We start from the raw sequence: 26,075 nt of genomic DNA, 5'->3' as shown, positions 1-26,075 counted from the left end.
GTAAGAGTTAGGATCTTTCCAAAAGTGAATTCAAGTTCCACTTTGCCTTTTCCCTTGACTTCTGCAGTTGAGGAATCTCCCATGTAGAGAACATTTCCGTCTTCGACTGGAGCATAAGTTAAGAATGTGCTTCTGTCTTTGCAAACATGTTTGGCAGTGCCCGAATCAATCCACCAAGCATCTTCTCCTTCGAGGAAATTAACCTCAAATATCATGGCAACAAACTTTTTCTTGTTTTCATCTTTGTTTCCTTGAGTGTTCGACTTTTTAGATCGACACTCCCTCTTGTAGTGGCCAATTTTGCCACACTGGAAACAAGCGCCTTTGCACTTCTTGTTCTTATAAGAACTCTTGCCATTTTGATGCTTTCTCTTCTGATTACCTTTCCAAGGTTTAGTAGGAGGTTCAAATCTGTTACATTGGCAACTTCCACCATATGGACTTTAGAGGATTGATTTGTTATATCATCTTTATTGTCTCAAAGCCTTGATTCTTCCTCAACTTGGAGGGTTTGAATCAAATCTTCGAGTGTCATTTCCTCTTTTTTATGTTTACGACTTTTTCTGAAGTCTTTCCAAGATGGTGGTAGTTTGTCAATGATAGAGGGTATAATGACAGTGTCATCAAGGTTCACCCATTGTTGGTGAACTTGACTAATGATATGTTGGATCTCATGGACTTGATCCACTACCAACTTATCATTTGTCATCTTGAAATTAAAAAAATGACTTACAATAAACTTTTTGGTGTCGGCATTTTTCGATAGGTACTTCGTCTCCAAAGCCGTCCATAGTTATCCCGCCGAACCCATGCTATGGTAGATGTTAAACAGTTCATCCGTCATAGCATTGAGGATGTGTCCTTTGCACAGATAATCGTCTTGTTCCCACTTCCTCCTTCTACGGGCTTGGGCAAGCGTCTCGTTTTCAACTTCTGCCGGTTTGGGTGAAGTCAGTACATATACCACTTTGAGAGTGGTAAGAATGAAATGTACTTTCTTCTGCCATCTTTTGAAGTTCCCCTTGTTGAATCGTTCCAACTTGACAAAATCTTACGTCATTTGCTTCATTGACTGCGCCATGAAAATCTCCAACAGAAGATTATCATCTTAAGATTGTTGGAAAGTTATCTGTGTAGTGGTTGAGAAGAAGATGCTTCAAGGCGTGTAAACGCTCTCCTTAAGACGATATTCGCCCCCACTAGTAGGGTGCAAAGGGGACCATGAACTCGCCTCCAAGATACAATGAAGCCCGGTTCCAAATTGATTGCTTGACGACGTTCTGCACTGAACGGAATCAAGCGTGAATCACAATTACAGAATACTTGAAGAGAACTTCTAAAACAGTAAAAACAGAAACTTTGTAGGGGTTTAGAGAGAGAGAAAGAATTGTGATGGAAATAGCAATTTTGGGTATGCCAAAGTAGAAATCCGAAATTCTTTCTAGAATGACTATTTTCTACTGTTTTTATAGAGCTTCTGGTGGCTTTTCTCGTTGGAAAACACCCTTTCTGGACATCCTTTCAGCGGGTTTGAATTCTGACCATTAGATCGTGTCTAATCGCGACTCTACATATCAGATCAGTCCTGGAGTGACCGCTGGCTTGTGTAAAAACCCTTCCAACTCCGAACCGCTAGATTGCCCATCCATGGTGCAGATCGTACCCTTTGGGCCTTTGACCATTGAGTAGATGTGATACCATCTAACAGTCATCTTCCACTAGCCATTACACTACGATCCGACGCTTCGAATTGCACCCGCTCACGCACTATCCATTGGAGCCCCTAGGCCTGCTGGGCCAACTGTTGGGCCCGAACTCAAGCCCAACCCGACCGAACCATTCGGTCTACCCACTTGACCGATCCAAGTTGATCTTGATCCAACGGTCTAGATCAAATCGGGAAAAATGAAAGGCTTTAATCGCTCATCGCTACGATGCGGCGTGCGAAGTGCAAAGTGCGCCTAAAAAAGCGCTAATAAAGCGCCACTATGCGCCCTATAGCCCATTGCCCACGCCACGTGCATGCGCGTGCGCGTGTGCGAACGGTGCATTGCACCGTCCCGCGGTTTAACCCATGGCTAAGACCCATTGTGCACCATAACAAAGAAGAGAAGATTGTAAAGCTTTATAAGCCCAACTTTTTCTTTCTTATGAGTCGGTACGGGTCTATCTTTTTCATACTACTTTTGCACTCTTCTCTTTCTCTTGCAAAAAGCAACTCTTTCCAAAGAAAAGTTTTTCCTTTTCCAAAACACACTTAGAAAATATTTTCCAAACACTATATTTTGACCAAAAAATAAGATTTTGAAAATCAAAGTCTAACAATCCTCCACCATTTTTAAAATCAAAAAATGTTTCATCATACTTGGCACTCTTACGCATAAATGAAGGTATCTTACGATTTGAACATTCACTTAGTGAGAACACATCAAAGTTGACCAGAATTGCATAGTAGACGTGTCTTTGAACTACCTATTCTATACGGCCAACCGGATACGTTTCACACATAAGAAATTCTTCTCCTCAGGTGCTTCTTATAAGCCAATACGTGTATTGGCCATGTGTCTGTATCTCGGTTTCATGAGTGCTCTAAAGACTAGCCAAGTCTCATAGGAAGCGGCACCACTTTTATGGTGTAGTTTATAAGGGTTAGGATCATCCGATAGAGCAGTTTTGTGGGCCTAGTAACATTAAAACCCATTTGTAGGCCTCACCCTATTTTTTCAAAATCGAGTGTACGGTAGGGTGATCGAAGCTATCTATTTGATGGCAGGTTTGCCCCAAATTCATTTCCATAGGATGATTGTAACAGTCCTGTCTATAGAAGTTTCCATAATATGCAGTTTCTATTTACATCGCATGACTAGGACCGTCCTATGAAAATAATTTTTGGAGACACAACATTCATTTTTAAAAACATGAGTGGGCTACTTGACCATTTAAATAAATCAATTCTCTGACGATTCCTTAACGTTGGAAATAAATTAACGGGAAAATTACATTTACACCCCCTCTAGGTTCTGACATATTGAACTCCAATCCTGACTTTCAAAACGTGACAAGTACACCCCCCTGAGGTTTCAAAACGTGACAAGTACACCCCTTCATCAACGGTCCGTCAATTTAACCTGGCGGAAAGATTGAAACTAACCATGGTTAATATTTTGAGGACAGAAATACCCTCATTTGCAGAGGGATTAGGGTTATGCTGCCGCCGCTCTAGGGCTGGCAATTTCACCTGAAAAAGCGGGGATCCGCCCCGCCCCGCCCTGTTTGGGGAGGGGATTCCCCGATTTGAAAGGGGAAGGGGAAGGGGAAGGGGAAGGGGATGGAGTTGTCCCCGCCCCGCTAATCAATGCCATTTTTTTGTAAATTTTTAAGTGTTTTTATTAAGGAAAACTACTAGAAACTCTGTGGATCGGCTACAAGATTCCCCCAAACATAAACTTAGCTTGTCTTTTCCTTTTAATTAGCTTCTGAGAGCATTTTGGGAACTATAATAACATTTTCACAGATGTTGAAATAATAAAGACAAGCTGAGAGCCTGAGACGCTGAGTGTATGCAATTATCAAAAAATCGTAGCGCCAACAAAATTTTAGAGTTGGATTGCAGGTTTTAATTTTCAACAAGAAAAATTTAGCTACTAGAAATTTGTTTCATGTCAGCACTAGACTGAATTGCAGTTAAAGAAATAAGTCATTTGTTGATTTTGTTCTCTTCCCCATTCTCATTTCTCATGCTCATCTGGGGGTTAACATGCTATACAGAATGAACTAATGAACATTATTTTGCGTGTGTGAGCGCCCACTTATGGACTTTTAAAGTTCATTGTGACTACTGAAATAGTTACTTTTTGCACATTGGCTGCCTGTTAATGAAGGTAATCCTGGTGCTCATTTCCTATTTATCATTCCATAATTTATGCAGAAAATTGCTGAAAGATGAGGTCCTGTTGTTATTTATGTTTGTTGTCTCATCCATGCATTTCTGATTTTGTCCATCTGTTTGTTGATCACATGAATAGAATCATAGCATTCATCACAATATTGTCTGTAATGGACGTAGAAGAAAGAAGCTCTGTTTGCTGGTTTGATTGGGTTCCAAAGAGGGGGCGGGGCGGGGATTTTGTCGCCGAAGGATGCGGGGAGGGGAAGGGGAAGGGGATTAGATATTCCCCGCGGGGAGGGGAGGGGGATTCCCCACCATCCCCGCAGAGGGGAAGGGGAAGGGGAGGGGGAAAATTCCCCGCAGAGGGGAAGGGGAAGGGGACCCCAACATCTGGCCCCGACCCGCCCCGTTGCCACCCCTACGCCGCTCTAGCCATCGCCACCTTCGGCCACTGCCCCCGTCGCCATCTCCGGCCACCGCCGTCACCTCCACCACAAACAATGAAACCCCACCCCATGGCTACATCAAACCCAACTTTTAAGAAAAAACATTGATAAAAAAACAAAAGAAATGCCCTAAAATAATAGGGTTTATGTGCAAATCATGATAATGGTGTGAATGAAGATAGATAAAACTCCTAAATTGAGGATTTATGTTGATAAATAAACAAGGTTCTGAATCAAATCCTAGTTTTTAGTTTTCAAGTATGAATACCCTTAATTTTCAGTTGGAGAAGATGAGAGCATTTTGGTCATTTCCGCCTGCCCGTCTTCTCTTTCACATTAAAAAAACTTCAGAGGTGTACTTGTCACGTTTTGAAGGTCAGGGTTAAAGTTGGATGTGTTAGAAACTAGAGGGGTGTATCTGTATTTTCCCAGGAGATTGGTGGGAAAAAAAAGTCCTAAAAGCATCTCGGTAAAATAAACCCATGTTTGGTTGACCGGAAAATCTGTTTGGTTGCTTGAACTGTTGGGAAGAAAAAAATTTCTTCTCGAGCTTATTTTTGGTTCCTGGGTTTATTTTTGTTCTAGGGATTATTTTGGGATGGGATGAAAAGGCAATCATTACAAAAGTGGGATTAAAAAATTCACCACACAAGCAATCATTACAAGAGTGGGATTAAAAAAACCATAGTACTAAAAGGCAAACCTAGTGCTAAAAGGCAACCAAACATGGGATGTGACCAAAATTTTACTAAAACTTCTTGGGACAAAAATTTAACTGTCAACCAAACGGAGTCGTCAAAACGGCATATCCCTGCCCTAAAAACACCGCACCCTACTCCATCCTTTTCCCCTTCTCAGACAATGTCGACGGTGATCTGCTGCAGGTGCCGGCGTCGTTTGGTGGGCCCTCCCTTCGTCAGTTCCATCCTTTGCATCTACTGTGGAGCTATAACCCCGATCATCCCTCACCTGAACAATGCCCCTCTTCGTCCTTTCCAGGTTCCCATCCCAAATCGCCATCCCCGTCAGAACCGTGGCAACCAACGGCCATCACCATCGGGTAATCCCTTGAATGTCTGCAATGTAAGAATGTTCAATTACCAGGAATTAGCCATGGCGACTAATGGGTTCTCATCCAGAAACCGCCTAGGGGAAGGGGCTTTTGGGGTTGTCTATAAAGGAAAGCTAGGAAATGGTTTACAAGTGGCAGTCAAACAGCTGAAACCCGGTATAGGACAAGTCGATCGTGAGTTCCAAACAGAGGTTGGGATTATTAGCCAAGCGAATCACAGACATGTGGTTTCATTGGTTGGATACTGCATGGGTCAAGGACAGAGGATTCTTGTTTTTGAGTTTGTTCCTAACAAATCACTCAAGTCCCATTTGCATGGTAAACCCTTTATTTCTTGAGTTCTCTTAAGATTCACATGTCTACTAATGGATGTTTCATACATTTTTTTTTAATTACACAATCAAATTCTTTCTGGTCTTTGAAAAATTGACTGACGGTTGAATAAAATTCTTCCTCAGAAGTAAGACTTCTTAAAAAACAATTGTCTGGAAACTGTTCAATAGGGTTTCGAGCTCTGATTTTGAACTTGGGTTCTTGTAGGTAGTGGGATAAATTGGTCTAGAAGAGTAAAAGTTGCTTTAGGTTCTGCAGAAGGACTGGCATATTTACATGAGGAATGTAAGTTCTCCCTTTCTAGTTATTTTCCGGTATTGATTTTATTTGCAGGCTATAATTGAAGTTTTCTTGTTGAAATGTGTCAAGGTATTGGTCCTTGTTCTTACGGATGTTTTTAATTTGTAGGTCGGACAAAGATTATTCATCGTGATATCAAGCCAGACAATATTCTTCTTGATAATAATTGGGAACCAAAGGTAGGATTCACATCTTTGCTTGTCTTGTGGAATATATGGTATTGATCTAGCATGCTGATCTGGTTTATGATGTAAAGCAATTCGTGGAAAATTGATTCTTTCACTCACAATTGAAGCTGAATTAGAATGGACATGCAGGTAAAAATAATGCACTCTAGGGTAGGGGTGCAACTCGAGTCGGGTTGGGTCGGGTTGAGGCCAACGCGACCCGACCCGAGGAACCCATTTTCCCAACCTGACCCGACCCGATCTCCTGCTAAGCACTGTAACTCCTTGCAAAAGAGAGTCCGACCACCTCAGTTGGGCATTTGGAGCTCCCAAACAAAATTCCTAATCCAATTCTCCCAATTTCAAAAGTCCCCAAAAAATGGAAATGACCACTATTTATACTAATCCTAATATGCTAAAGACAAACATACCCTTCCTAAGGCTATTTAGCACACTAACACACACACCCCTTATTACATATGAATGAAAAAAGAAATAATTCTCCCCTACACCAAATAGTGCCCACACTCTTTGGCTGTGACCCGCTCTACGTCAGTTTACCAGTTATTCACGAAACAATCGTATCTTTAAATTTCTTATGTTCATGAAGAAGTAGCTTTCTTTTGATTGCCAAATTGGGTTGTAAAGTTCATTAAAAATATCCAGTCTTTTCCAAGAATTACTTAAAAGTGCTCGTTGCATTGGCCATTTAATGACAAAGTAATGGCAGTTTTATAGTTTTTCATTTGCTCAGGTTTTATTTCTATGGTTCCACTAATGAAATGAAGTCATGCAGATTGCTGATTTTGGCATTGCAAAGATTTTACCTGATGGCAACACCCACATTCAAGTTACTCGAGTAATAGGAACTCCTGGGTAAGATAACCCATTTCATTTTCATGAAAACCTTGCCCTTTTCATTTGCTATACTTTTAACTGATTTGAGGTCCTGACCCGATTGTATTGATTTATTGCTAGATTGTGTTAAACCAGGCAGAACCTGTGATGTGGGAAACTTATAGTGGCTAACAAAAAGGATTGGAAGAGTAGGCCTTATGAATATTTTGGTTTTAGGAATAATGAAAATTAAACTATTGTACTTATGGAGTAGGAAACAAGATTCAGATAATGAATGAAGTCCTACGATGAAACTAGAACTAGAAATCTTATAAAAGGTGAAGTATTTAGATTCGTATAAAAAAATAGGGAAGATTTCACCATTAAAAAAAAATACAGGTAATATTAAAGAAAAGGAACATCTTAAATGACTAGGAAGATTTTAGGTAGCAAAAGTATAGCAACGATTCATGAAAAAGATCTAGGAACGAACAGAATTCAGAGTACACATTGGAGCAATAAATCAAGAATCAGATACTGAGAATTTTCAAAAAACAGAAATCAAGATTCGGTCATTGATGCAGCCACATCTCTTTTTTTTAGAAATTTGAAACCGAAAAGCCAGCACAAGGGAAAATTAGGAGACCATGATTTTTTTCCTAGTGGTTATCCCTATCGTAGGAGCAAATTATTTATGATAATCTAATAGATATTTTAGGAGTTTTATCTTTATTATTTCTTATATTTTAGAGTTCTTAGTGGTTAAGTGTCATAGTATTTTAGAAAGTAAGTTTTTATTAGGTTTCTTTAAGAAACTTTCCTTGATAGTTAGGATGCCTACATGTAATGTGACTCTTACCTTTATAAAAGGATTAAGAGGACGTGAGGTGGGGAAATTTATTGAATTTTTGATGACATGTTTGCAACGTCGTGTTATTTTCTCTTCTAGTTACAGTTTCACAAAAAGAACCGTATATTAGAGTTGTGGTTATTGGATTGTGTTCTTCGACTGCAATTCTTCTTCCTTTCGCTCGCACTAGTTTGGTATAAGAGCTCTCGTGGATCTTGGCGTTTGTCATGAAGAGGCAACTACCATGGCTTGTTGGCATGATCGAAGTATCCGTGTGGAGGCTCCTCATCATGATCACCAAATCGATGAAGTTGAAGACTTAAGGAGGCAAGTCTAACAACTTATGGAACGTGTAGCGCATTTCGAAATTCGAAGAGGCCATGTCAATCATCTCTCCTAGGAAGATATTAACCCTTATTATCATCGTGCTCCATAGGGTAGGCCGGGGGATATGGTATTTCAAGATCGATTCGGTTCTAATCTGCCCTACCGTGATATTAATATGTGCTTTACGTGTTTGGGTGTCGGTCATGTAGTGGAAGAGTGCCCAAACTGAAGGTACGTAATTTTGGTTGAAGAATTTGAGGACTTGGTCGAATCGAAGGTTCTAAATGAACAATCGTGTTTTGACGACTACAATGATGATGATGATAACAAGATTACTTGGAATGATCGTAGTGAGGGGGGTTGCTTACTAGGCATACTACAAATAATCTTATCATTGATATTGGGTGTTGTGATGATGTGATGACACAAGAGATGGCTCTTGTGTGCTATGAAACCACAATGAAGAAGCAAAAGATATTGGATCGACGTCGTGGAGATTGAAGTAGAGGATAAATGGCGAAAAACTAATTTTATTTCTTTGTCAATTTTTGTCGATCCATTTCTATTAGATCATACATTGAAGCCTACAATGGAGGTTTATGAATTCGATCCGGTTCAAGGTCGAGAACGAATATCTTTTCGTCTTAGAGATTATGTAGAAGAGTTTGATTTTCTAGAGTTTCAAATGATTATCATTATTTGATACTTCAAAATTTGAGGAAGAATTTTTCTGAATAATGGGAAAATGATGGCGGCAAATATTAGTGAGAAAGTGCACTCTCCGAAGATTCAAATTGGAGGACTCATTTACTCCAACCCGGGGAGTCTGATGCAACAACATCTCTCTCTGTTTTTTTTTATCAATTTGAAGTTGAAAAGCCAACACAAAGGGCAAATTAGGATATCATGATTTTTTTCCTAGTCGTTATCCCTATCGTAAGAGCAAATTAGTTATGATATTCTAATAGATATTTTAGTAGTTTTATCTTTATTATTTCATGTATTTTAGTGTGCTTAATGGTTAAGAGTCATAGTATTTTATAAAGTCTATTTTTACTAGGATTCTTCAAGAGTCAGTATTTTAGAAAGTAGGTTTTTATAAGGTTTCTTTAAGAACCTTTCCTTGATAGTTAAGATGCCTACATGTAATGTGACTCTTACCTTTATAAGAGGATAAAGTGGACGTGAGGTGGGGGAATTGATTGAATTTTTTATGACACATTTTGCATACTTGTGTTATTTTCTCTTCTAGTTACGGTTTCACAAAAAGAACCGTATATTAGAGTTGTGGTTATTGGATCGTGTTCTTCAATTGCAATTCTTTTTCCTTCCTATTGCACTGGTCATTCATATGAAAGTCCTTCAATTAGATCAATACCAAGATTCTTTGCTTATCACAGAGATTTTAAAACTAGCAGGACTAATTCAATCTTGAAAGAATTTTAGATTTTAGAAAACTACAGTTAGTTTCAAGAAACAGTAACAGATGGAAAAAGGAACTGAATTTGAATATCGATAAAATGTGTTTAGAAAACTGAAAAAATATATTTAAGAGAATGGACACTATATAAAATTGGAAAGAAATCTGTATTAACTAAAAAGTTTTTAAGAAATAATGGATTACTAAAGAGGAATTAGGGCCCGGTTACCAAAATAACCCACCTTTGGGAGTATCTAAAAATCCACATAGAACAACACACCATGAATCCACATAGCTAGAGAAGTGCTGCAAGCTCTCAAAAGTATTATTGATCGATATCGTTAAATTTAAAAGTCATTCACATCTTTAAATGAAGCAACTTAAAGACTCCCACTAAAGCTTGAACTCCACTCAATGACGGAGGGGGGGGGGGGGGGGGAATTCACTAATAAAAATGGGCTTATGGTAAATCTTTGCCCCCTTTAGGCCAAATCACAGCATCCCAAAGTTTCAGGGATCTTTTACAAAACTATCTCTCACTGTTACGGGTTGAAGAATCGATTTAAATTTTCTCCGCGTATCCAAACAGCCCCTAATATTTAGGTAATCTCTCTCTCTCTCTCTCTCTCTCTCTCTCTCTCTCTCTCTCTCAATCCCAGTTTCGGATTTCCATTTTCACATTCACGGAAGATTTTCGGAGATTTTTGCATCCTTGCTATCTTTCCTAAAGTATTCAGCCTCTCTTCCTCTCTCCCCTCTCTGTATCTCGATCTCTATCTTTCTTAACCCCCTCTCTCTCACTCTCCCGTCGCCAACTGTAGAATAAAATCGTTTGAAAGTGGATTAATGAGAGAGAGAAAAGAAGATTGTGGGGTAAAAATTCCTTTGTCGGGGTTTGGGGCCAAAAACCTATTTGTTTTTTAATTTTTGGAACATAGTGTCCCAATCAAACCTATTTTTTTTTTTTTTTTTTTGGAACTGATTGTGTCTCAAACCGAATATTGGACTCAAAATTAAATTAAATTTATACTCCAAACCCCAGGATTCGGTTCTTAATCATATGCACATTTGGATTGCAAGAAAAACATCTCAGAGAAATTTTCTTCGAAGGAATTTTTTTTACTTCCTCAAATTAGGGGAAAATAATATGATTGTGATTATTTTAGAGGGACAGCATCATAAATTGAAGGTCCCTGTAAATAAAAATTTAATAGGGTAGGTTCAAGTTCTGTTCTTTCGCGTGTAGAAAATGTACAAAAGAATTTTCCTTTCTAATTTTTTTCCAAAAGATTCTTGCAATCCAAACAGGGACTAATATGAGTTCCCCTTTAGCCATCTTTTTATCACCCCATCTTTTTAACCTTTCATTGGCTTCCAAAAACGGCCACAAATCAGCTTGTGGGTGTAGCATTATGGATTGCACACAACGACAAATTGATGAGGTATTTTATCAACTAATCTAGCACTACAGAAACATGGCCTAATTACCTCTTGATGGATCGTTTGGTAATTTAATCCTGTAATATATTCTAGCATAAATGAAGAAAGGCAAATGCAAACTTTTGAAAGCTAAAAATAAATAAATGAAGAAAATAACCCGGGTTCCTAAATAATTTTTGGGTAATTGTTTTTTTATATATTCTATATTCTATACTACCTGGAATCCAAGTCAATCTCTAATCCTAATTTGGAGGAATGATGGAGCGCAAAGGAAGATCACATGAAGATCATTATCATAAGAGCGATGACGAAGCTCCGGAGAGAAGACCAAAGAAAGTTCATTGCCACAAATTTGATTATGACAACTGCAATAGGAGGTCCCTGCGGCGTTACGCCATCGGAAGGGTCTGGTAGAACAGCAGTATCACTAACCTTCTCGTCGTCCTAGGTCAGCTGATCGTGGTAGAACGCTCCTTGGTTGGGAGGCTGGCGTTGGAGATGTAGAATCAGAGACTGAGTGCTGAGAAATGCAAAGAAAGAAGGATTAGGAAGCTAGTTGGGTGATTAAGTCTGTTGCGGATGTACCCTTGTGAACTTTTAGAGAAGACTGACATTTGGAAATTTTGGGAATGCACTCTCAAGTTCCGCTGAGAACTTTCCTAGGAGTTTGGCCAGGTCAAACGTGAACTCTTTGGACCCCACGGGACAAGTGCAAGTGCAGATGAAGTATCCTGGTGAACCATCACACCCTCAAATGGGATTGGGTTGAGCAGTTTGAGGAAATACGCCTTTCAAAGGCCTCAACGGGTAAAAGTGCTCAAGATACTTGTGGCCAAAGGATAGATGTTTAGATTTGCGTCCTCAACTACTTCTTGTGCAACCTGTGGGGAATTCTAAAAAACTTTTGCCTGTCGCATAGGATCATATTGCACTAGTTGGCCAGAACTAATGGCGTTCAAGGCGAGATAAAGAACCACCTAGTTGGACCCACAGAGGGGATTATCACCCTTTCTTTGGATATTTGTCGAGAGGACTCTGTTCGCATGTGGAAATGGTAATTCGGGGTCCTTCTTCCAATATCTATTGATTTGGAACAAATGACATGGGGTGGATTTGAAGTGTGGTGGGAGATCAGAGGCGTCCCTCCTCATGCATGGACCCCTAATACATTCATAAAGATTGAGGACCCCTTTTGGGAAGTGGTTTCCATTTATCGATCATGTAGTGCTGGTTTCAACTGCAACACAGGGAGGATTTGCACCCACACCTCTTTGAGTATTTCACTAGAAACTGTTCATATGTCAATGGAATGATTTTTGGGGTATTTGCTTCGAAGAAACAACGTCCATCAGCTGTGTGGTTCGGCTGAGGTCTTGGACTGAAATCGCAGGCCTTGCAGGAGTGCCATCATTTTGTTTGGCTGGGGATTATGAAGGAAGGAGACCCGATGAAGACGTTGCATGATCTTCTTCTTCTAATGAGATCTAGATTGTTGTTCTCCAGTTTAAATCACTGAATCAATTGGTGGAATGGACCTATTCCCCATTTTGCTCTTTGCTCAATGACCCAGTTCTAGATCTCGCTCATCATGGCCCTTTAGAAATGTTTCTTCTATTGCAACATGGCTTGTTAGACCATCAGTTGGTCAAGAGGAAAGTAGCACGTTTGGTGTCTGGCAGTTGGGTTTGAGCCCATAAGAGATTCCCAATTGTTCTCCCCAAGAGACTCTGGATCCTCCAATCCTTTTTCCTCTATCAAGCTTAGGCTCTATCTCTTGCTCTTTGGTGGAGGATGTTGTCAGTGAAGTTCCCTCAATCTCGTATGATAGTTCGATCGCAAGTTCATACTACTCTCAGAGAAATTGCTCCTCTAGTTCTATTATACACACAACTTTAGATACGCCTTCTGTTAGTCTCCTTGTTAATTTTGGTTTTCCTTCTTCCGGGCTTTCTTTTGTTCGATTGTGCATAAGGATGGTTTTGTCAAGGAAAACATGGAAAGAAGGATTGACAATGTAGTTTGGCAACCTCATTTCAAAAGAAACTTCTTCGATTGGGAGCTTGCATCCATTGCTAGACTTATGGTGATGCTAGAGGAGGGTTACATAAAGCAAGGTGGAGAGGACAAAAGGGTTTGGATCTAGAATTCATCAGGTGACTTCTCTGTAAAGTCTTTTTATCAACACTAGTGGCTTGCCTTGTGCCATCCAAGGTTACAAGAGTGTGGACATTCCAGGTTCCTCCTAGAGTGTGCACCTTTGGTTTGGCAACTATCCTTGATAAGATCCAGACAGTTGATTTTTTGCGAAAGAAGAGATGATCATCATCGATCATTGTGCTTTATGCCTTGAGGCGGGGGAAACAATGGACCACTTTACTCATGCATTGCAAATTTTCAATGGAGATTTGGAGCAAAATATTGTGTAGATTTAGCATTGCTTTGGTGTTCTCCGCTAAACTTGTGGATCTCCTCGAGTGATGGTCTGCAGTTATGTGGAAAATGAAAGGAAAAGTCTATTGGAATGTGTCCTTCCTAGCTACCTTTTCGGTGCTTTGGAAAGGAAGAAGTGCCAGAATTTTCGATGGTGTTTCAAAAAGTTCCTCCTTTCTTTTTATTAAATTGATAGCTTTGGCGATCTCATGGGTCAAGGCTCTCCCAGGCTTCAGATTTGTTTCAACCTTTGACCTGTGAGAGGGTTGGAAAGATGTATGCTTCAGTGTGGAGGGATAGCAAAAAATTGGGCAACAGTGGGTTCCCCCTATGTTTGGACTCTTGAAGTTGAACTTTGATGGTTCTAACTTGAGAAATCCCTGGCCCGACCGGCGTTGGTGTTTTGAGGAATCAGCTTGGAGAGGTGATCTAGGATTTTGCGGGCCCCATAGGAGTGGTTGATGCTATTAAAGCTGAAGTGAGGGCTGTCTATCAAGGATTAAAGTTATTAGCTAAAGATAGGCATGATAATGTCATGGTAGAAGGGGATTCCCTGAACGTCGTCCGTTGGCTCTAGAGGTCGCAAATTCACCCTTGGAGATTTGATTTGCTTTTTGATGAGTTGCAAGATTGGGTGAGATCCTCTTCTATTATCTTTCAGCACATTAGTTGATCTGCCAATAGAGTGGGTGATAGCCTCGTTAGAGAAGGCGTCTATGGAAGTTATGGCGCTGTTTGACTCACTTCCGCCTTGATTTCTTTTCTTTTTGATATTATTAACCTTATTATGCTTTGTTTCTGATTCCCTTGTATTTTGACCATCTCGGTCATTCCCTTTTGCAATGAGCTTCACCTTCCATCTTTGGAAGTTGTGGAAGAGCCATATCTTAATCGATCTAACTAGAATGCTTCTGTTGTTAAGGAGGAACCCAATTCACTCTGTTGTCTTGATCTAGAGGTTGTAACTAGTTTGTTTTTGTCCTTAAGGAAACCTGAATGCATGTCTAGGGGTTTGAATACTTCGATTTGATCTTAGTAACGAGAATGGTACTAATCGGTTCTGCGTCAATTCTGTGAGAGAGGATTTTGATCCTTGGAACCTAGAGCCTCCTGCTTCTCTTTCTAGGAAGAGAAGCCTTGAGATTGGAATTCAACGATCTGAGGAGGGGGATTACACTAATCACAATGAAGATAGGATCAGCGATAGCGAGGAGTCTGCTTCGGCCGTGGTGGACCTGCCCGAACAATCTCTTTCCTAGTTTCACAACAATTTCTCTAGTGGGCAGGCTAGTCTTAATGAGTTTGAGGAATTGAAAGAGATGGTAGAAAAACACATGCTAAAGTTGAGCAAAGTGATGGATCTGTCCTTTGCTGGTTTGGAGAAGGAACCTAGGGATTTTTTTTATTTTTGTTTTTTCTGTCGAGTTGCTGGAAATTCATGCATTCCCTCCTTAATAAGATCTTGAAACAAGCTAGTTTCTCGGAGGGAGCGGGAGCTGGTGAGATTAGAATTCAACGTAAGTTGGATTGGAATGTACCACAATAACATTATTAAGGAGCAGATCTAGAATCTACCACAATAACATTATTAGGGCGAATGTTCTGCATCTAGTTATCCATGAAGATGCTTGTTTGGAATGTCCATTGCTTGGTCTATTTGACCAAAATATCCTATGTGAAAGAGATTTAAATGAATGATAAATTATTCATCCTGTCCATTAAAGAGACTAAGATCGAAGGTTTCACAAACTAGGATCTTAGAGGCATTGGGTGGTCTCCTAATTTCCATTTCTTTGCTCTTGATTCTAGGGATGTGGAGGGGGGATTTCTTGTTGCTTGGGAGGATTCTAAGCCAGCTGTAAGGAAGGGGTTATCTATTTCTACACGGTTTCTGTCAAAATGAGAAGAGTTGTGGATAGTTTGTTTTAGACCTTTTCTGTGGTTTATGGTCCTAATGTTGGCTCCCTCTGTAACGATCCAAATCCACATCGGGTTGCTACGGAAAAAGAAAGACTATTAAAAACACAAGAATGTTTTTTTAAAGCCACAAAAACGATACATGAGAGATCCAAATAAAAGAAAATAACTGAGCAATCTTATTCCATTTAATCGAAGGTCTACTACATCATTAAGATCAACCACTACTATCATGTCCATAAACTGAAATAAATTAGAACTACATAACTCAAGTTTATAAGTCAAAGCAAATAAAATATCCAACTACTGGATATGACCATTGATATGACCACCGACATTCAAGACTCAGATTTGTTTAGATTTATTCCATTGTTCAGATTTGTTCAGAGTGCAATCATATTATAATTCAGGAAGAGTTGAAGTAGAAACGTGATCTTCATCAAAATGGCTAAAAGAAGGGCGTAAAACTATAACATATTTTTATTACATCACCACTGCTACATGATGTAGTGAATGAATTTATTCCTTGGTTGTGAAGGTATAAGAGTTGAGGATCAGACTTCCATCTCCTTAGAAATTGCCTCCTTTGAAAATCCATTTTCCTTAGAGAAGAGGTGTGTTCCTAACCTAGAGAATGTGTAGTTTGGGTAACTAGCCGAGGATTCCAGGGTGGAGCTTTAGAGACATTTTTTGTATGGAAAACTAAAAAATGCCGTCTTTTCTATGATGAGGGATAAAGCGCTCAGTTCTACTGGTTTCTACATTGCTTTCTATATGGTTTGTTGGGATTGGGTTTACTAGGATATCATGGAACAGGCTCATGACTTATATGATGGTTTTAAACTGGGCAGAAGCACGAGCACCACATTTATTACCCTTATCAATATAAAAGATAAGCAAAAAGCTTGGTTGATTTTTGTCCCATCAGCCTTGTCAGCAATGTCTATAAAATCGTTGTCCAAGTATTGGCCCATATGTTCCGTAGAGTGCTAGGAGGCATTATATGTAAATCCCAGAGTGCTTTCAGTAAAGGAAAAAAAATTCTTTATAAGGATCTACATGCTAACATGTTTAGCGCTTGACTAATTTAAATGCTAATTTAATTTATATCATATTAGTGAGCGTGGACATCTCTCTCACATTGTTCTCTCATTCTCTTCTTCTATTCAACAAGTATGTTTAGCGCTTGACTAATTTAAATGCGAATTTTTCTCACCCATGTTTTTTTACAGAGATTGGAGATTATTCTTTGATCATCTTCCCCCTTGATTCTTTGCAGACTTTTGCTTTTCTTTTGCTATCTTTGTTGTCTTTCTTCATTTTAGTTTCCTTTATTCTTTTTTCTTTGGTGTTGTTTGACCATCTTGGTCATTAGGCTCATACCCCTTTTATTAATAAATCTTCACCACTCAAAAACAAAAAAAAACTAATAGAGTTCCTATTGGAACTTAAATCCGGGACTTAGACTTGTGAAAGTCAAGTTCCTAACTGAAATCAACAATTAATTAATACTCAAAGACAAATACACCCTTACAGACCACAAAAAATAAAAGTAGTAACAATTTCTAGTGGAGATGGTCCCCATCATTTATTCTTCTTCGATTGGTTGTCCCCATCATTTCTCCACGGCTTGGAAACATTCATTTCTTGCGAATGAATGGAGATGCGTTGTACATAAAGATCAGGATTGAGATGTTGAAATCCGCAGCTGCGACCCACGTAATGTCAGATTGTGGAAAACCATTCCATTTCATCAAGAACTTGTGATTGCCACCATACCTTGTAGAAATGAGCAGATCATGTCTCACATCTTCAAATTTTTTTGATATATTATGTACAATAGATAACCATATGCTTTGTTCACTATCACCTTCATCAGTATAATGGCCTTGATAAATAATCAAGTCCTCCACACCGAAGACATTACTACTACCTATATCCTTAAGAAATTCTAGGGCATACGCATTAGGGCTAATCTTCTTTAGGATTTTAGGAGCACATGCATTCCTTGAGTGTAGCTTATGAAATTTTCCTTTGAGAAATCTTTTTGGCCTAATACGCACCATCACCATATCTCTTGCACACTTCACGAAGTGTTGATGTGTACCATCATGTGCCTTATATGATTCGTTACTTTTTAGAAATCTTCAGTGTTCAACAACCAGTGGCAAGGCTGGTTGGCAATTTTTCTCTGGCTAAAATTGCTCCATGGAAGGATAGTGATTCAGGCAACCGTTGGAAGATGTAAGAAGGTAGTAGGGGGACCCATGGGGGACTTGCTCCCCATACAGAAACCAACGGCTGCATGGAGATGGTTTACAGAAACCAACGGCTGCATGGAGATGGTTTAGTGTTCAAGGCAGGAGGATTCACGTGAGGTTCTTCTCTCGGGCTGAGGAATAAGGGTCGAGGGTCCCACGAGGAGGTACCCATATAGTGGGGGTGCCATAATGAGCATTTAGTGGGCTCCGCCGTTCTTGATCTTTGAGGGTGTGAGATATTAGATCTAGTGGAGAAGGGGGGGAGTAGGGGTTGTAGGAGTGAAGGGTTCTTAACTTGGCCTTTTGGGGAGTGGATTAGTACTCTAGTGCCGCATGCTAAGGTATCCATGAGCTCTTAGTCTAGAACTCTAGATGAGTGGGAAGGAGTTTTGGATTTGTTGGATGGGAGTTTGGTGGAGGGATCTTGTGAGATTTCTATAGGGAAGGTGGATAGTCTCGCCTTGGTCGCAATGGACTCCACAAAACCTCCATGTTCTTGGCCCCCAAATCTCCAAGGTCATAGAATGATCGATAGCATGAAGTTGGAGGAATTGTAGAATCTTGTTGAATATCACATTCTAGAAATGCGTAGGGTCATGGGCCTCTCTTTTTCCGGACTGTAAAGGGAAGCCAGAGCCTTCTTCGTTTTGGTTGAGCTACGCGATTAGCGAGTTTGTCCTATAGTGAGAAGATTGAGAAGTTGTTCAAACTCTCGCTGGAAGCGGGAGATGGTGAGATTGTAATTTAATGTTAACTATGAGGGGCATCTGGAAATAGGTAGGTTGAAGGAACGAGGGTAAGGCGGGACTGGCTTTCTAGTCTTGTCCTTCAAAGATTCTCAGTTGGAATATTAGGGGTCTGGGTTCTCAAACCAAATAAGCCAATGTGAAGAAAGTTTTACAGAGGAACAAACCGTGTATCTTCTTCCTTTAGGAAATTCAGATGACAGGTTTTTTGTTGTCCGATCTCAGAGAAATTTGCTTCTTCCTGCATTTTGGCTTCTTTGTTTATGACCCGGTTGCGGTTCTTTTGGCCTTGGATTTTGGTAAAATTTTCCTTGTTGGAAGTATTGGGACTTTCTTGGTTACAACTATCCTGAGAAAGGATATGTACAAGTAGTTGGCCTTCTTAGCTGTTTATTGCCCATTTGATAGCTCCTTTTGAGTAATTTGTGGCCTGATCTCTGCCACTATGGACAGCTGGTAGATCACTTCGTGTCAGGGTGGATCTAATACTACTCGATTCTTAGATGAAAGAACTAGGAGCACCAAGATTACTACAAACATGATTTCTTTTTGAGTTCTTTAGTATGAACGAGCTGGTCGATCGTGCTCTTTCTGTAGCGTAACTCCCTTGAGAACGGAACCAAAACAAGAGTAGATTAGATAGATTTTTTATTTACCCCCTATGTAGTGTGGTATTTCTAGGGATTATTCAAATCCCTCTCCCCAGACTTCTTGGATCATCAACCCATTCTCCTTGATTCTTTTCTTGGGAATTTCCCCTTTCCACTTTGAGCTTGCATGGTTGGAAAGCCCCAATCTGAAACTGAAGCCGAGAGTGGTAGTTATCCATTCATGGATCTAGTTCTTGTGAAGCTAGACTAGGTTAGAAACTTTTTTCGAGGACAAAGCTTGAAGTTTTGGTGAGGTGGAGCAAAAGAAAGGTTCTATTCTTGACCGACTTTCTATGCTAGAGAGGATTTCTGAGACCTGTTAGCTATCCTCGGATGAACTTCGGGACATATCACAACTCCTAGAAGACCATAACTATGTCCTTTTAAAAGAGGAACTTAAATGGAAACAATGATCAAAATTGAAATGTTTGGCTGAGGATGATACAACTATAGCCTACTTACACAGTATTGCTAATGTGAGGGGATGATCAAATAGATACCTCACTCCAGACATAAGTGGATTCAGAGTCAATGACTTGAGCACTATCTCTTCAATAACTCTCTCTTTCTTCGAAGGGTTGTCTTCCACAAACAATCGCACTCCCATATCAGAAGTGTGTGTATTAGCCTTAAGGGCATAGCGGTCATTTTGTATGTTCTCCTTTATATGAATATGTTAACTTACGAACTTCTCCAAAAGCTTTAGCTGTTGGAGAAAGGCGTTATTTATCTTTTATACTTTAACAGTCCCCCGCACATGTGGCCCACTTGGCAAACGCGTGGCACATGTGGTCCCACTTTACCACTTTAGGCCGACCATCACATGTGGATTTTTGCTATCCGGGGTTTGAACTCGAGACCTTTGGCTCTGATACCATGTTAACTTACCAACTTCTCCAAAAGCTTAAGCTGTTGAAGAAAGGCGTTATTTATCTTTTATACTTTAACAAAATACATTAGTGAGGGGGAGATCCCTAACTCACTAACTCTTTCTCCCATCTTCTTCTTCTCTTCATTCTTCAACATGGTATCAGAGCCCTAGGGTTACCCTAGGGACCCATGGTGGACCACCATCCTCCCACCTCCCTTCACAACCCAAAATCTTAACCTAACCTTCATCTCCCACCTCTCTTCATCTCCCACCTTCCTTCATCTCCCCTCTCCACTATCAGCCCCTACGACCCCCCTCCCTCCTTCCCAGACCCCGTAACCTCCCTCCCTGATTCCAGCCACCCCCCCTCTCTTCGCCTCCCAACCCCCGTAAACCCCCCTCCCTCCTTCCCAGAATCCCCAACCTGCCTCCCTAATCCCACCCACCCACCCACCTCGCCGACCCTCCCTCTTCTCTTCCCAGCCCTCATCAACCCTCGTCCCTGGTTCCCCACCCCCTTGCGACCCTCCCTCCCAGCCCTCGTAAACGCCTCTCCCTCCCTTCCATCCTATTTGTTCTTGCCTCATTCCTAACAGCCGCTCCCTCCCACTCCCTACGACCTCTTTACCTCTCACCTCTCACCTCTCTTTCTCTCTCATTCCCAGACCCCCTTCAATTCTCCCGGGGCCTTTTCCTCCCCATTTTTCCTTCTTTTCCTTACTTTCTCTTATTTTTTCTCCTTAGGTTAACACCCTAAACTTGTCCTCTCAATTATGGTCTGAATTCCTTTTTTCGGTGTTCGTGCCCTTCTTCGTGGCTTCGATTTTCCTTGTGCGACCTTCCATCTCTCATTGTTCTCATATTTTTCATCAGAGCCGCGCTTTCTATCTTGGGCTCGTCTAGTAGTCCTTCGTCCTCCTTGCCATCGTTGTTTGTGGGGTTACTATCCTTCTGTGTTTATGGATTCTCCCATCATTGAGGATCCCTCTCTTGGACAGCCTTCTGCTGCCCCTATTCCTCCACCCCATATGGCTTCTTCGTGTAGCCATTCTTCCTCGATGGATGCTTCATTCCCACTGATGACTACCGCAAAATTAGATGGGTCCAATTACGTGAATTGGAAGGTCGTCGTGGAGACCTACCTACTTGCTAGAGGTAAAGTCTCATGGCTGACTTAGCAACTGTCGCACAACAGCGGGTTTAGCTCTGTGTAGTTCACTTCCTTGAGACATTGGGTCTTGAGTTTCTTCCTCTCCGGCTGCAGATTTTTGGCTCTGGGAATATGCCGTCCCTCCAAGAGGTATATTTATGAGCCCAGCAGTGCATCGTTGGTGATTCTCTGCCCACTCCTCATGTTGATGGCTCTTCGACGACAGACTATAGTACTGGTGATCGTGCTCCTCGTGGTGGTGGTACCTTTGGGTGTGGTCGTGGATGTGATTTTGGCCGTGGTGGCTGTGGTTCTGGCAGGGATTTTGCTGGTGGCCGGAGTACTAGTGGCTGCCCTCGTCCCTATTGTTATCATTGCCGGCAGAAGGAACATTCTCTGAAGACATACTTGTTCTACATATCGAGCGTCGTCCGCCCTCTGCGCCCCATTCTAGCAGAGCAGCTCATCTCTCTGCCCCTGACACATCAGACCCACTGGCTTTTTCCTCTTTTAAGCCCATCCATTAAGCCCATCCATGCAGCACGCCCTGATGGTTTCTTTCTTTCTCACACCAACTACGATGACTTTCAGCACCTCAGGCCGACCAACCACCCTCCAAGTGCCAGCTTTGCCTAGCGAGGTAGCTCTCCTGCCTCCCTTCTCACTAGCTCGAGCTCCTGGATCATTGATTCTGGAGCCTCGAACCACATGACATGTACTTCTTCATCCCTCAGTTCTTTTCGTCCTCTTTCCTCTCAATCTATTACCCTTGCTGATGGGAGTACTACTCCCATCTCTGGTATTGGGAACATCTCTCCCTGTTCCGGTCTTACCCTATCCTCTGTTCTATGTGTTCTTAAGTCTCCTTTTAACTTATTTTCAGTTAGTCAGCTTACTAAATCTTAATTGCTCTGTCTCGCTTTATCCATCTTATTGTTTATTTCAGGATCTTTCGACTGGGAGGATGATTGGCTCGGGCAGTGAGGTGGATGGGTGCTATCGTCTGGACTGTGGCCCTTCCAGTGCCATTTTGCACAGTTTTATCGACGCCTATCAGTGGCACTGCCACCTTGGTCATCCATGTCTCGAGAACTTACGGCGCACCTCTAATATTTCTCCTCCTGTTCAGTCTTTTCAGTGCGAGGCCTGTAAACTTGGAAAACAACATCGTGTGTCGTTTCCTTGTAGGCTTGTTAATCAGGCCTCACCCCCTTTTCATTTAGTGCACTCAGATGTATGGGGTCCCGCAAGGTCTACCTCTTTTTTTGGCTATAGATATTTTGTTGTCTTTATTGACATTTTTTCTCGCATGACTTGGGTCTATCTATTTGCTTTAGGATCGGCCTGAGATTTTCTCTGTTTTTCGCACTTTTCATGCCGAGATTACAAATCAGTTTGATTGTACCCTCAAATGTTTGCACACAGATAAAGGTAGGGAATATTTCTCCAAATCCAATGGGTTTCGGGACTTCCTTTCTACTCGTGGTATTGTCCACCAATCTTCTTGTGCTCACACCTCCCAATAAAATGGTGTAGCTGAACAGAAGATGAGATCTTTATCGGCCCGTACTCTTCTTATTCAGATGCAGGTTCCCAAAACTTATTGGGGTGATGCTATCCTCACTACATGCCACCTAGCCAACCGGCTTCCTTCATCGGTCCTTGGTGGCTCTTCTCCTTTTGCTGTGTTACGTCCTCATCATGACCCTTTTCCTCTCACCCCTCGGATATTTGATTGTGTGTGCTTTGTCCACAACCTTGGTCCGGGCTTAGATAAGCTGGACCTTCGGGCTGAGAGATGCATCTTTCTTGGGTACTCATGGACCCAGAAAGGTTATCGTTGTTATAGTCCTCGCTTGCGTCAGTCCTTTGTCTTTGCCGATGTTAACCTTTCTCGAGTCAGTCTTCCTTTGTCACTTCTCATGAGGATTGTCCCACAGTTATTGATTCGGATATCCCTCTTCCTTGTATAGTTCTTCCAGACCCTATACCTTCTCCTCCTTTGCAGGTCCCTGAGTCGACCACTGTGTGTGAGCCCTCTTCTTCATTACAAGCCTCTGAGGCTCACCCGTCAGTTCCTCGGAAGACATATCAGCGTAGGTCGAAGTTTGGAGCCCATCATCCTCAGCCCGTGCCATCTCTCTCTCTCAGCCGGAGATCACGACCTCCTCTCCGGTACCTATTCTTCCCTCTCCTAGTGTTACTCTAGATTCTCCCATTGCTTCTCGTACTCGCTCTCATAGTACTGCTCATCCTATTCTTTCTGTTATTTCCTATGACTCTCTCACTCCTATGTTTCTGAGTTTGTGTCTTTTTTGTCTTCTGTTTCTTTTCTGCAGTCCTTGTCAGCCGTTCTTGATCAACCGGGTTTGCGTGCGCCTATGGATCTTGAGATGGAGGCTCTTCAGGCCAATCATACATGGGACTTGGTTCCCCTTCCTCCTGGGGCTCAGCCAGAAGGTTGCCGTTAGGTTTATGTTGTCAAACACTTACCTGACGGCACTGTTGAGTGCCTTCAGGTGCGGTTGGTTGGCAAAGGTTATACTCAAACCTTTGGAGTTGATTATAACGAGACATTCTCTCCTGTCGCCAAGATCCCCTCAGTTCGGGTTCTCATCTCACTTGCCGTTAACCAAGGGTGGCACGTGCACCAGTTAGATGTCAAGAATGTCTTTTTACATGGTGAGCTTATTGTGCAGGTGTATATGGAGCAACCTCCTGGGTATGTTGGTCAGGGGGAGATGTCCTCCTCAGTTTGTCGGTTGAGGAGATCTATATATGGCCTCAAGCAGTTCCTTAGAGCTTGGTTTGGGAGGTTTAGTGATGCTGTCATGCTTTTTAGCATGAAGCAATGTGTTGTTGATCACTCCGTCTTCAATTATCACTCCACTACTGGTTGTGTGCTACTGATAGTATATGTTGATGTCATTATCATTACAGCCAGTGCTTCAGTGGGGATACACAAGCTGAAGACCTTCTTACAGAAAGAATTTTCAACCAAAGACATGGGGCCTTCTTAGGTACTTTCTTGGCATTGAGATTGCCTATTCCACTAGAGGCATCTCCCTCTCACAGAGGATATATGTGCTGGACCTTCTTGAGGAGACAGGTTATCTTGGAGTGAAAACTGCTTTTGTTCCCATCGACCCAAATGTGAAACTTCTTCGTGAAGGAGATTTATTAGATGACCCTGGCAGATACAGGAGGCTGGTGGGTAAGCTAATATATCTTACAGTCACTCGTCTAGATATATCATTTGATGTTGGTGTTGTCAGCCAACATATGATCTCACCCCATACTTCACACTAGGCAGCAGTGATTCAGATTCTTTGCTACTTGAAAGGGGCGCCAGGTAAAGGCCTCCTATTGAAGAAGCAAGGGCATATCAGGGTGGAAGGCTTCTGTGATACAGATTGGGCAGGATCTCTTGCAGATAGGAGATCTACCACTGGATATTGTACATTTGTTGGCGGCAATTTAGTGTCATGGAGGAGTAAGAAACAAGACATAGTTTCCAAGTCTAGTGCCGAAGCAGAGTACCGAGCCATGTCCCATACCAGTGGAAAGCTTATTTGGTTACATTCTCTCCTATCAGAGATTGGTTTTCCTTCAAATTCTCCAGTTCAGCTTTATTGTGACAATAAAGCTGCGATGCATATAGCCACCAATCCTGTCTTCCATGAGAGAACCATGCGCATAGAGGTTGACTGTCACTTCCTTCGCCAGAGAATACATAGAGGCGAGATTCATGTTTCCTTCACTCGATCCGTGGACCAGCTTGCGGATGTTTTCACTAAGCCCTTAAGTAATGCTAAATTAAATGACATTTGTAACAAGCTTGGAATGTATAATATATGCATTCCAGCTTGAGGGGGAGTGTCAGAAGTATGTGTATTACCCTTAAGGGCATAATGGTCATTTTGTATGTTCTCCTTTATATAAATACGTTAGTGAGGGGGAGATCCCTAACTCACTAACTCTTTCTCCCATCTTCTTCTTCTCTTCATCCTTCAACAGGTTCTATGAGGACATGCCCTCCCTCTTTCCCTTAAAGAGAGATAAAACCTCTGTCCAGATGGCTTATATAACTCTCAGGATTTTTGGGTATTGATGAAAGGGGATATTCTCAGTGTTCAACTAGTTCTATCATGCTAAAACACTCGGGAGAAGTACGGGAGTCACATTCATTACTCGGACCCCTAAGGGTGATGCGACGAAAAAGGTTGGTGATTTTTTTAGATCAGTCTAGTGGGAGTGCTTACAAAATTCTCACTAAAATGATTGTGGATCGGCTTCCCAGGGTACTAAGAGGCATCATATCTACTAAACAAAGTGCCTTCATTAAAGGCACACAGATTATCGATAGTATCTTTCTAGCCAATGAGTACATGGACTAAAGGGAGTGTGTTCTCTGTAAAATTGACATGGAAAAAGCTTATGGAAGAGTGGAATGAGATTGTCTGGAGTATCTCATGAGAAGAATGGGATTCTTCTCATGAGATCAGTCTAGTGGGAGTGCTTACAAAATTCTCACTAAAATGATTGTGAATCGGCTTCCCAGGGTAGTAAGAGGCATCATATCTACTAAACAAAGTGCCTTCATTAAAGGCACACAGATTATCGATAGTATCTTTCTAGCCAATGAGTACATGGACTAAAGGGAGTGTGTTCTCTGTAAAATTGACATGGAAAAAGCTTATGGAAGAGTGGAATGAGATTGTCTGGAGTATCTCATGAGAAGAATGGGATTCTAAGAGAGTTGGAGAGGATGGATGGAATTTTCTATCTCTAGTACGTTGATGACACACTGATATTCTACTGCCCAAAGAGGTGGAAGATTAGAAACTTCAAGCCTGTGATAAGATGCTATGAAGCCATATTGGGGTAACAAATTAGTTTTTCTAAGTCGGTGGTCATGAGAGTTTCCATGATCACAATATCGATGGTATTTTTGTGCTTTTTTTATTAC

General features: G+C 41.4%; 1 protein-coding gene across 1 annotated transcript in view; it reads left to right on the top strand.

The window, feature by feature from the left end:
* The first annotated feature begins 5,098 nt into the window (after positions 1-5,098).
* LOC143862012 (proline-rich receptor-like protein kinase PERK1) overlaps positions 5,099-26,075 on the top strand; it is a 29,491-nt gene continuing 8,514 nt past the window's right edge. Inside the window, exons 1-4 of the mRNA XM_077373009.1 lie at positions 5,099-5,725; positions 5,948-6,025; positions 6,149-6,219; positions 7,004-7,083. Of these exons, the coding sequence (XP_077229124.1) occupies positions 5,197-5,725; positions 5,948-6,025; positions 6,149-6,219; positions 7,004-7,083 (758 nt within the window). The 5' untranslated portion in view covers positions 5,099-5,196. The remainder of the gene's footprint in view (positions 5,726-5,947; positions 6,026-6,148; positions 6,220-7,003; positions 7,084-26,075) is intronic.

Source organism: Tasmannia lanceolata, unplaced genomic scaffold (genome assembly GCF_043159265.1).
Source record: "Tasmannia lanceolata isolate RefF3 unplaced genomic scaffold, GAP_Taslan_0.1 ptg000003l, whole genome shotgun sequence".
NCBI lineage: Eukaryota > Viridiplantae > Streptophyta > Magnoliopsida > Canellales > Winteraceae > Tasmannia > Tasmannia lanceolata.
This window is presented reverse-complemented; position numbering and strand designations above follow the sequence as displayed.